Source organism: Stomoxys calcitrans, chromosome 4 (assembly GCF_963082655.1).
Source record: "Stomoxys calcitrans chromosome 4, idStoCalc2.1, whole genome shotgun sequence".
Classification (NCBI taxonomy): domain Eukaryota; kingdom Metazoa; phylum Arthropoda; class Insecta; order Diptera; family Muscidae; genus Stomoxys; species Stomoxys calcitrans.
In genome coordinates this window covers 128,013,959-128,026,842 of record NC_081555.1, presented here as the reverse complement: position 1 = coordinate 128,026,842, position 12,884 = coordinate 128,013,959, and the positions used below count along the sequence as shown (strand labels likewise).

At 38.7% G+C, this 12,884-nt stretch overlaps 1 protein-coding gene across 1 annotated transcript; it reads right to left on the bottom strand.

The window, feature by feature from the left end:
* Window positions 1-289: 289 nt before the first annotated feature.
* LOC106084260 (transcription factor 15) lies at window positions 290-8,772 on the bottom strand. The gene is made up of 3 exons (XM_013247833.2): window positions 8,132-8,772; window positions 1,950-2,080; window positions 290-490 (listed from the first exon to the last, which is right to left on the bottom strand). Exons 1-3 carry the CDS (start codon window positions 8,266-8,268, stop codon window positions 375-377), a joined length of 384 nt encoding a protein of 127 aa, XP_013103287.2. The 5' UTR covers window positions 8,269-8,772; the 3' UTR covers window positions 290-374.
* Window positions 8,773-12,884: the final 4,112 nt, after the last annotated feature.

Sequence of the window (12,884 nt, the reverse complement as noted above, 5' to 3'; positions counted from 1 at the left end):
GTAGATGTGAAATTGGTTTATATGACAGGTTTCCTTTATAGAACTGTAAAATAAACCTATTTTAAGGCTTTATTTATTGGGTTGCCCAAAAAGTAATTGCGGATTTTTTAATAGAAAGTAAATGCATTTTTAATAAAACTTAGAATGAACTTTAATCAAATATACTTTTTTTACACTTTCTTTCTAAAGCAAGCTAAAAGTAACAGCTGATAACTGACAGAAGAAAGAATGCAATTACAGAGTTACAAGCTGTGAAAAAATTTGTCAACGCCGACTATATGAAAAATCCGCAATTACTTTTTGGGCAACCCAATAGTTCTGTAAATACGGCCGTATGTAGGTATATGTGACTATTTCTAAGTTAGACTATTGCCTTAACTTCTATTAGAGTTATTGGCACAGAATGTACATATACTGGTTCTGCCATCAGTTCGATCTTTACATTGATGGGTGTCAGCGGAATACATGGAACATGGCTTCTCCGTGTTGCCTGAAAAGAAAAAAGGAAAACATGTAAAGAATTCATTTAGTAAAACGTTTCTATAAAACACAATAAAAGGTTAAAATGGCAGTTTGTGGGTCGCTATAAAAATTCAATTAGTTAAACAATCAACAGTCCAAACGTGGACGGTTCTTCCAAAATCGTATGCAGGGAAGGGTCTCTAAAGCTTAAATCTAGCAGAATAACTTAATAGGCTGTTGTTGACCATTTTATTTCCATTGTTTATGCAGTTTTATAAGTTTTCCATTGAAAGTTTCCTTATTGACTTCCAGGATGCACTCATTAGGTGCGGTCATGCGATTTTGCAGTAAATCTAAATTTCGAAGGCTTGACAACACAGCTGTGATTTTTATCTAAAATCTTTAAAAGATGTTCTATTTGATAGGACATTCCATTCCACACATAACCAAGGAAACAGTCTTATAATGATGAAAATACAAACATAAACATATTTGAAGAAGATAAGTTGTAAAACAAAGTTTATTTTTAAAACAACTTTGACATTTCAATTTACGGTATTTGCCACTCAAGGTAGCTTCGTTGGGGGTAGATTTTTGTTGTTGTGCAAATGACGCTATCTCTTAATTGTACCATGCTTGATCCCTAAATCTATTTAGCTGATATATTGAATATGGTTAAAGTTTGAAGGGAAAACTTAGCGTAGGAGTTAACATGTACACCAGGCATTCGGTGTACATATAAACCCCAACGAACAAGAATGGTCGAAAACTTAATCAGCGATGTTTATTCTGTAGTCCTCAGCCAAGCTAAATCCTCGCACAGCGACACGCCGGCTTGCGAACTCTCTAAACGACAGCATTATGAAACGAATGGAGAGAAAATAATAAAAAGGAAAAAGTTGAATATTACAAAACATTTTTCCATGAAAAACCTTTTGGGGACTATCTGGCACATAGGTGAGCATCATGATACAATTAAGAGGTAGCGTCATTTGCACAACAACAAAAATCCACCCCCAACGAAACCAAAAACCGAATGCCGTAAATTGAAATGTCAAAGTGTTTTTAGAAATAAACTTTGTTATACAACTAATATTCTTCAAATTTGTTTTATATTTGTATTTTCATCATTATAACACTGTTTTGTTGCTTAGGTGTGTAATATTGGATCAAATAGAATTTCTTTTTAAGATTTTTGGAAAAAATTACAGCTGTGTTATCAAGCCTTTGACATTTAGATTTACTGCAAAAACAAAACATATTAAAAAAAATTGTACTCAGCTGTTCGCATGACCTCACCTTATAAGTGCATCCTGGGTGGGCATCTTCGCCTGTGAGATTTGTAAATCGTCTCCACATGAAATTTTTATCTCGTTTAAAAATACCAGTCCCCTTATTATAATCAAATTTTTGCTCCAACAATTGCAAACAAAGTAGGCTATACTGTGATAAAATTCGAAACCAAAAATAATAATTTTTTTATGTACCTGTTACGATAACAGCATCCAAATGCGCGATGTAACTTTTAGCCAATCGTAATATCTCAATTTTTGATAGTTTTCGATCATAGGGTTCGGTTGGAATTAGGGTCCGTAATGTGTTGAAGGCACTGTTGACACTAAAATAAAAATTTAAAAAAGAAAAACACTATACTTAGGACATTGACAGAAATCTAAAGATAAGAGGACCAAAGATAAAACAAAGCCTAGATTCAACAAATAAAAGCATGCTAAGTTCGGCCGGGCCGAATCTTGGGAACCCACCTCCATGGATTCTTCTAAAAATTTATACAAAATAAATTCAATTGTATGGCAAAATTTTATTCTACACACCAAACTTCTGTCAAACTAGCAAAGATTAAAGCTGCTAGGAATCGAACAAGGATTATCGAGAGATCGGGAGCTTACATGGCAGCTATATCAGGTTATAGAGCGATTCGGACCGTACTTGCCACAGTTGTTGAAAGTCTTAACAGAACACTACATGCTTAATTGCAGCCAAATCGAATAAAAATTGAGGCTAGTAAGATCTCAAGAAGTCAAATCGGGAGATCGGTTCATATGGGAGCTATATCAGGTTATAGACCGATTCGGACCGTACTAGGCATAGTTGTCGGAAGTCTTAACAGAACACTACATGCAAAATTTCAGCCAAATCGGACAAAAATTGCGGTTTGCAAGGTCTCAAGATATCAAATCGGGAGATCGGTTTATATGGGAGCTAAATCAGGTTATTAACCGATTTAGACTGTACTAGGCACAGTTGTTGGAAGTCATGATAGAATACTATATGCAAAATTTCAGTCAATTCGTATGAAAATTGCGGCTTCCAGGGGTTCAAGAAGTCAAATCGGGAGATTTGGTCCATTTTCAATCCCCAACGACCTACATTAATATAAATTATCTGTGCAAAATTTCAAGCGGCTAGCTTTACGCGTTCGATCTCTATCGTGACTTCGACAGTCGAACAGACTTTATAGGGTCTTAGACGAATATTTCGAGGTGTTATAATCGGAATAACTAGATAAATATACCCCACTCCTATGGTGGTGGGTATAAAAACAAATTTTCGATACGTAAGCCTTAAAATACACACCTTTTAACTGTGATGCATACATAGATGTGCATAAAAGCGGGTTGATTTTTATACCCTCCACCATAAGATGGGGGGTATACTAATTTCTTCATTCTGATTCTAACTACTCGAAATATTCGTCTGAGACCCCATAAAGTATATATATTCTTGATCGTCGTGAAATTTTATGTCGTTCTAGCCATGTCCGTCCGTCCGTCCGTCCGTCTGTCTGTCGAAAGCACGCTCACTTCCGAAGGAGTAAAGCTAGCCGCTTGAAATTTTGCACAAATACTTCTTATTAGCGTAGGTCGGTTGGTATTGTAAATGGGCCATATCAGTCCATGTTTTGATATAGCTGCCATATAAACCGATCTTGGGTCTTGCCTTCTTGAGCCTCTAGAGTGCACAATTCGTATCCGATTGGAATGAAATTTTGCACGACGTGTTTTGTTATGATATCCAACAACTGTGCCAAGTATGGTTCAAATCGGTTTATAACCTGATATAGCTGCCATATAAACCGATCTTGGGTCTTGACTTCTTAAGCCTCTAGAGTGCGCAATTCTTATCCGATTGGGATGGAATTTTGCACGACGTGTTTTGTTACGATATCCAACAACTGTGCCAAATATGGTTCAAATCGGTTCATAACCTAATATAGCTGTCATATAAACAGATCTGGGGACTTGACTTCTTGAGCTTCTAGAGGGCGCAATTCCTATCCGATTTGGCTGAAGTTTCGCAAGACGTTTTTTATTGTTACTTTCAACAACTATGTCAAATAAAGTACAAGTCGGTTTATAACCTGATATAGCTGCCATATAAACCGATCTGGGATCTTGATTTCTTGAGCCTCTAGAGGTCGCAATTATTATCCGATTTGCCTGAAATTTTGTACGACGGATTCTCTCATGACCATTAACATGCGTGTTTATTATGGTCTGAATCGGTCTATAGCCCGATACAGCTTCCATATAAATCGATCTCTCTATTTTACTTCTTGAGCCCACAAAGGCCGCAATTCTTATTCGAATTGGCTGACATTTTACACAGGTCCCCAACATAATATAATTTAATTGTGGTCCAAACCGGACCATATCTTCATATCGCTCTAATAGCAGAGCAAATCTTTTCTGATATCCTTTTTTTTTGCCTAAGAAGAGATGCCGGGAAAAGAACTCGACAAATGCGATCCATGGTGGAGGGTATATAGGATTCGGCCCGGCCGAACTTAACACGCTTTTACTTGTTTTAAATCGTATAGCAAAAACGTAAACTACATAAAATTCTAAGAAAATTTTCCGAAGAAACCATGTATCTAAAATTAAATCCTAATCCGCTCCTCTCAACTTGAAAATGTATATGTCCGCCTTTTCCAAAAAATTATTTCTAGAAATATTAGCTTTTTTCTGTTCCAGAGGTACGGATGTGGGTTTGGTTTCTTCGGAGAATTTTATGTAGATTACGCTTTTGCTATACAATTTTTTATTATTTGTTTCATATATTTAAATTAACCCTTCCATAATCGTTAATGCAACCCATATTAAACATTTTCACCGGATGGTGTTAGGCGACCACCCCATCATAGCATACCCCCTTTACTAATTGCGTCATATAAATTACTTACCGAACCGGACCCGCTCCGCTGCGCCCTCTTTAACTCTCTTATATCTTTTTAGGGTGGGGATACTTCACCCTGAATGCGGATATTGAATTCGTGCCATCGTAGCCTACGACGCTGAACGCGTTCGAATTCTGGCAAAAACATTGGACAAAGCGGTGGTTATCCCCTCTTAATGTTGGCGACATTTGCGAGGTAAAATGCCATGCATGGTCATTTAAAAAATTTTCCCCAAAGAGGTGTCGCATGGCGGGACGCCGTTCGGACTCGTCTATAAAAACGGTCCTTTATCTTTGAGTTTAAACTTGAATCGGAATGCACTCATTGATGTGTGAGAAGATTGCACCTGCTCGGTTCCTGGTGTTGTTAAAAATTAGGGTAATGAGAAGTGCTTTTTAGGGGAGGGATGACACCTGAGACATTTCGACTTAAATATGGATGTCAAATTCGTGTTGCACTTCCAAATCCTTTTAATTTGAGCCCCATATTGCCATGGCCCGTAAATATGGAGGGTGTTTTGAGGCTGGGGCGGCCACCGGCACTTTGCACTGAATATAGAAATCAAATTTGTTTTCTTTTCCCAACGGAAATGAAGTTCAGTTTAGGGGGTGCTTTAGGGCGTACCCCAAAACACTTGGCTCCAAAATTGGATATCAAATTCGTTTTCTACTCTCAAGTCTCATATTGTCAAAATGGGTCAAATAACCAATTTGACGTATCTTTAGGAGGAAAAGCGCCACCTAGACTTGAACACAAATTTTAATGTCATAATCGTAATCTAGTCCCGAATACCTTTCATTTGAGTCTCATATAGCCATGGTCGGTTAATATGCCAATTTGGAGGTATTTGGCGGTGGGTGACCTCTCATTACTTGGACCTAATGTTTTATACTATATTTGTAATCTACTGGCTTATACTATTTTTTATTTGAGTCCCATATTAACATGAACTTCGAATATATATGTTTAGCGGAGTTTTGGGATTGGCGGCCTGCTGGGTACTTGGAACCAAATTTAAATACCATATTCTTTTTCTGGTCTCCAAAACTTTCATTTGATACCCTTATTGTGCCCATCGGACCACTTTCGGAAATGGGTGGCGCTTTTGGGGTAAGGGGGAGGGTCCGCCTCTACCTGATATCTAAAAATTATATAACCTATGTTTCCTTCCAGACAAACGTACACAATCTATAAAAATTTTAAGAAAATTGGTTCAGCCAATGGCGTTTTTGAGGGGTGGTATGCCAGATTCGAAATCTACTGCCGAATACATTTTATTTGAGCCCCATATTGAAATGAACGTCCAATATGTCTGTTTGGGGAAGTTTTGGGATTGGGGCGGCCCTATGGGTACTTGGACTCAAATTTTAATACCATATTTGTATTCTACTCTCCAATACCTTTCATTTGATACATATATTGTCTCGATCGGTCCACTTTTGATTTTGGGTTGTGTTTTTGGCATAAGGGGAGGGTCCGTCCCCCTTCCAATACCGAAAAATTATATAGCCTATGTTTCCTTCCAGTCTAACAAACACAATATGCGAAAATTTCGAGAAAATCGGTTCTGCCGTTTTTCAGCCTATACGGAAAAAAACCGAGTCCCATATATCCGTGATTGGCTAATGTCCAAATTTTTTGAGTTTTTGTGGGGGTGTGGTGACCACCTATACTTCGACATGAATTTGTATGCCAGATTTGATATCTACTCCCGCATACTTTTCATTTGATACCCATATTCTCCTTATCGGTCCACTTTTGATTTTGGGTGGTGTTTTTCCGTTATCAATAAATTATAAAGCCTATTCCTCCTTCCTGACCATATTCGTAATCTACTCCCGAACACCTTTAATTTGGGTCCCATATTGTCATGATGGTCAAATAAACCTATTTTAAGAGGTTTTGGGGCAATCTTTGATAGAAAATTTTAATTTATTAAAATTTTCATAAAAAAAATTTAATTTATTAAAATTTTCATAAAAAATTTAAGTTTTGCACATTTTTATTGAAAATTTTAATTTTTGCAAATTTGGTATGTTGTTGGGATTCTTGAGCAAGCAAAACCAATGTTTGGTCCCAGGGAAATAAGAAGTTGACCACAGGTAGGAGAGGGAGAGAGGATCTCTCCTTTTAGTGGGCATTGATCAAGTCTCCGTGACAAGTTTGGCTGAGACTAAAGCCAAGGGGCAATACGGGGCCAAGGTTGTCTTTTTCAAGATTGGGAAGACTAGGATCGGCAAAGATTCTCATATTGAGACATCAGACCATGTAGTGGCAGGTGACTCAATACCGTCTAACAAACAGGATGTTGACGACGAGATCTTCACCAACTGTCCCAATAATGGGAGGACTGGGATAACTCAACGCAGCCTAACGAACAGGGTCTAAACGATGGAACCATCACTGTCTTTCTCAAGATTCCGAAGACTAGGATAGGCAAAGATCCTAATATTGATACATCAGGCAGTGCAGTGACAGCAATCTAAATGTAGCCTAACGAACAGAGAGTCGACAATGCGACCATCACCTACTCCCAAGAAACCCAGTGACTTACGATTTGGAAGACTAGAATAGGCAAAGATCCTAATATTAGAACGTCAGACTTCAGGCACTGTAGGGACGTGAGACTTGATTTCTTGAGCCCTTAAAAGCTTCAATTTTCATCTGATTTGACTGAAATTTGGAACAAAGATTTGCGTTTTGACTTCCAACATCCATGCCAAGTATGATCCGAATTGGTCTATAAACAGATACAGCCCCCATATAAACCGATTCCCAGATTTGACTTCTTGAGCCCTTAGAAGCCTCAATTTTCATTTGATTTGGGAGAAATTTGGAGCAAAGATTTTAGTTATGACTTCCAAATTTCTTGACAAGTATGATTCGAATCGGTCTATAAATAGATATAGCCCCCAAATAACCGATCCCCGGGTTTTCATCTGATTTCGCTGAAATTTGGAACAAAGACTTGAGTTATGATCCGAATCGGTCCATTAACAGATATAGCCCCCAGAAACACAAACTCAGTTAATAAGGAAACATTTTTAGTGGAATCCATAGTGGTGGATACCCAATATTCGGCCCGGCCGAACTTAGCAAGCTTTTACTTGTTTTTAGTATCAGATTCACACTTTAGCGATATATAATCGCTCAATTTTCACTTATATAGCCATTGTCACAACAATTTTGCAGGGATCTACCAAAAATTTTGCACCGATTGCTTTCTTACCCATTGTCACACCTCGGCCGAAATTGGTTTAAATTCAAAAATAGCGCCCATTTAATGATATCACCCAATTTATGCTTATGGAGTAGGTGTAGGTGTATAGTCAGTATGGCCCTACTTTTGCCTTCCTCTAGTTGTTTATAAATTTACCTGCATTTCATATATTCCATATTTCAATTTTCCCTTATCTTTGAAAAAAAAAATTTGGAATGGATTTTCAACGATGTTCAACCGTCATTTTCGCTCACCTTTGGGTTCTACAACGCTCCCGGGCATTTACCGCTTGTCTTGGTTTTCCATTGGATGAATCAGATTCGGAATGACTTATGCGACTGTTCGACGAGCACATTTCCACTTGGGCATAGTTCGCTGCATAGTAATCCATGGTCGAGTGACTAATGGTTGGTGGGGTGGTGGTAGGCTTTATTAACCAAATTAATTAGAATATTAAAGTAGAAAATTATTATTTTTAAGTATTTGTTGTTTGGCGGGTTGGCTCTTCTGTAAGTTGTTGATGGCTTTCTCCCACACGACTGACTGAAATCGTTACATTGTTCTCGACCGCACTTATAGCAGCAGTATTTCGTTGTTCCATCCCATCATTTGTTGGACATTTGGGAATTCCTCCCAAATGCTCTTCTTTCGCCTCCTCGTCCTCATGGCGCAAGAAAGAGTGCGCTCATCTTTGTTATTGTTTTTGTTTGTTGTTGGGTATGGGATGTCTTTGGTTTGGTGTGAAAGACTACGACGACGGCGACAACGACGAGGATGCTCGCCAAGAGATGAGAAGAGATGGTCATTTGAGATCAGTAAAGAGGGCTACTGTTTTTGCTTGTTGTTCTTGTTGGTTTTGCCTCAGTTGTTAATACACAAACAAACAATTCCACACTTGTGCCATGGTTGGTTTGTTGTGGGTAGCCTCCGCCACCGCATATGCGCTCGCGCTCAAACCTAAACTAATGGAAATGGAACTCTTGCTTCGATGAAAACTGTAAAATGAATTAAGTCATTAATGACGACAAATTGTCCATACAAACACTTGTTGTGAAGAAAAATGTGCGAACAAGAAGAGCCAATACGAGGATACACAAATAAGATGCGGTAATAATAAATTGTGTTAGAGAAGAAAAGTTGAAAAACCATCGATGGCACTATTGCTAGTATCGATAGTTTAATTGTTGTGTCAATATCGATTTTGTATACCCAATCTAGTCAATCCGTTAGGTCATTCCGATTGTAACACCTCGAAATATTCGTCTAAGACCCCATAAAGTATATATATTCCTGATCTTTCGACATTCTGAGTCGATCTAGCCATGTCCGTACGTCCGTTCGTCTATCGAAATCACGATTGCGGTCGAACGCGTAAAGCTAGCCGCTTGAAATTTTGCACAAATACTTAATATTGATATAGGTTGGGGATTGGGGACTGCAAATGGGCTATACCGGTTTCTGTTCGATTTGGCTGAAATATTGCATGCGGTGTTCTGTTATGCGTTCCAACAACTGTGCCATATACGGTCCATATCAGACTAGATCCTGATATGGCTCCCATGTAAACCATTCTCTCAATCATCCTTGTTCGGTTCCTAGAAGCTTTAATTTTTGCTGATTTGACGGAAGTTTGGTATGTAGAATAGAATTATGCTCTTCAACTAAATTTATTTTGTATAAATTTTTAGCAGAATCCATGGTGGTGGGTTCGTAAGATTCGGTCCGTCCGAACCTAGCACGCTTTTACTTGTTTAACACTATCTTCTTCTTCACAATGCAGACAAATTTACTTTCTTAGGTTAGGTTAGGATGATGCCAAGTCCTTAGTCGTCTAGACAAAACTAAATTTAATAAAGCCCCAGGAAATCATAGAATCAGTTATGAATTTTACAAAAATGTCCCAACGTCGTTCCTAAATGAGATTCTACATCTGTTTAACCAAATGTTCCTGCATAATGCTATTTCCACATCTTTTCTTAAATCTATATTGGTACCATTATTCAAAAAGGGTGATGCGAACTTAGTATCAAATTACAGAGGCCTGTCGCTTCTATACACAATCTATAAGTGTTTCACTGGAATGTTAAATAATCGGATCAAAAGCTGGCTACAGGTGAATGATGTCATAAATGAGTACCAGCCTGGTTTCCGTAAGGAATATTCCACTTTAGACTTACTTCACTTTAATTGGCTATGACAGAACATTTGTTCCACTAGCCGAACGCTTCGCAACCAGCGCCTCGATCTTCTGCGCTCATTTTATAATCTCTGACACCAAGTTTCGAGGTATTTCCCACCACTTGATCTTTCCACTCTAGACAATTAACTCAATTTGACGTCTATTGTACATTTAAACCATCGCTCGGCATAAAAACATATGCTTTTCTTGCAGATTTCTCGAAAAGATCCCGCGTAACTTTCCAAGTGAGCAGAACAGTCTTATCGAGCAAGATGCTCAGTGTATTGCGGAGTCTGTATGAGGTTACGACCTCCCATGTGTGGGATGGTTCTGCACGCTCTGAACCTTTTTATGACACTCAGGGCGTTAAACAGGTTTGCTGTTGAATCCAGTCTTACGACTTGCCAGGATGTTTGCCTTGTGAAGTATCTGTTGGTGAAACGATAGTGAAAGTTTTAATGTATGCGGGCGATATTGTCCTTTATCAGATTCAACGGTCGGGTTACAGAGTATGATAGATGTTCTCTTTTCTTCCTGCAGCTTATGATGTTTAGAAATTAATCTCAGTGATGATTTTAGAACAGGTTCGAGAACTGATGTCGAGAACTGACAATTGAACTGGAAATTTAAACCTATCTACATCTAAGCATCTAGAATCGAAGCTCGCTTTTGCATAAACGGCTATAAACGCCAACTGGCTGAGCCAAGTCTATGATCCGAGGATTAATCTTTCGAATAAGACGGAAGATATTTAACTCGGCAGCGAGGTCAATACTATTTAACGGTGCAGAGATTTGGGACTTTCAAAGATTCGAGCAGGTTGTGAAGTTGCTTAGTTACTTCTTAAAAAATTTTATATTTTGCCGAAAAATACTCCGAATTACATGCTTCATCTGGAAACTGGCATTCCAACACTATATATAGGTACTCTTCATTTGCATTTGTGTTATATAAGAAAGGTTGACGTTGGTAGGGTACGACGGGTATTTGCGGAAGAGACTGGTCGACATTATGTAACCAAATTGGCATCTCCTTAGAAATTGAACAGTGAAGATGGGACCTATCGTCTCTACTTACTTTTAAGCTGGAATCATTGAAATAATTGGAAAATTAAGACTTTGTAGAGAGGGCGAGGCCAGCTGGATTTCATGACATGTATCCTACTTAGAGGACTTTAAAATCCAAAAAAATCCTAGATGATCTCGTCTCCCACCTTACTTAACATATCACCCTCGTATGCCATTGATCAATGTATTTTTATGATAATACACCCATTGGTGGTTTTTGTGCTCATGAACTCAGCTCAGCTACTGTATCGTAATGTTTATTGTTCTTATTTAGAAAAAAAAAATGTTTCTGAACGCTTTGCCAGTTTTTTGTCAGCCATGGAGTCAATGGGTGTTGTTGGTTTAACAAAAACAAAATAAGGGATCTTCATATTTGGGTGTTTGTCTGTTCTTTTGTTGGGTGGTCAATTGCTGCCGTTTCAATTGAGAAGTGTGAGGTTTAATACTCTCTAATCGGGAATGGTAAGTGGCTGCCCGGCTTATTGAACATTGTGTGTAGTAAGGTAATGTGATACTAGTCGTTATGTTTGTAGCACAATTGCATGTGTGGAAAGCGGAAGTTGAAAATTTCCGGATGGTTCATATGAGAACTTTTGTAAACATTCACAATCTCCCTGTCAAAACCAATTTCTCTAAAACACAAAGGCAAATTTGCCCATGAACATGCCACTAAGGAACAGGAGGTCCTCCGTAGCCTATGACGCTGCATGTCTGGGTTCGAATCCTGGCGAGAAAAAAATTATCAGTGGCGGGTTTCCCCTCCTAATGCTGGCGAAATTTGTGAGGTACTGTGAGTTGTCGCACTCGGCTATAAAAAGGAGGTCTCTTATCTTTGAGCTTAATTTGTGAGAAGTTTGCCCCTGATTTTCTAGAAAGATATAAATGTTTGAGTATGTATTTTTGAGTATTTTTAAAAATTTTGATTGTATTGTATCCAAGCCGGGTCCACTACGCTGCGCCTTCTTTAACTCTCTAATATCTTTTTAGGGTTGGGAAACTTCGCCCTGAATGTGAATATCGAATTCGTGCCACTGTAGCCCATGTCCGCCTATGACACTGAACGCCTGCGTTCGAATCCTGGCTAGAACATCGAAAAAAATGTAAAGCGGTGGTTATCCCCTCTTAATGCAGGCGAATTTTGCGAGGTACTAAGCCATGCATGATCATTTAAATTATCCCCAATGAAGTGTTGCACTGCGGCACGCCATTTGTACTTGGCTATAAAAAAAGGTCCGTATCATTGAGTTTTAACTTGTATGGGAAAGCACTCATTGATGTGTGAGACGTTTGCCCCTGCTCAGTTCGTGGGCAAAATTTTACTCTACTCCCAATTGCCTTTCTTTTGAGTCTTTGGTAAATATTTTCTATTAACTCAGGGGTGGGTTGGCCACCCAGACACTTGGCCCTTAAAGTAAATGTTGTTTTTGTTGTTGTATCAGTTTGTTGTGTTCTATCTTTCGTCTGCTTGATTCTGTTGAGTGTCAAGACCCAGGAAATCTGCGACTAAGTTGGGGTGCGTCCACAGGGATCTGGGTCTGAGTCGAGTGGGTCTGGCTGGGCAGTTAAACTATAAGAGTGTTCAAAGACAGGTTGAGGACAGTAGTAAGGTACTCATCTCCAGGTAAATCCAGATTCTTCAACATCAATGTAGAGATTCCGCCGGGGCCCAACGCCTCGGATGATTTGTCATCATGGATGACATTCGTAACTTCGCCCACGGTAAATTGTGATGGCTGTCCATCGGTTCGGAGACCACGAATA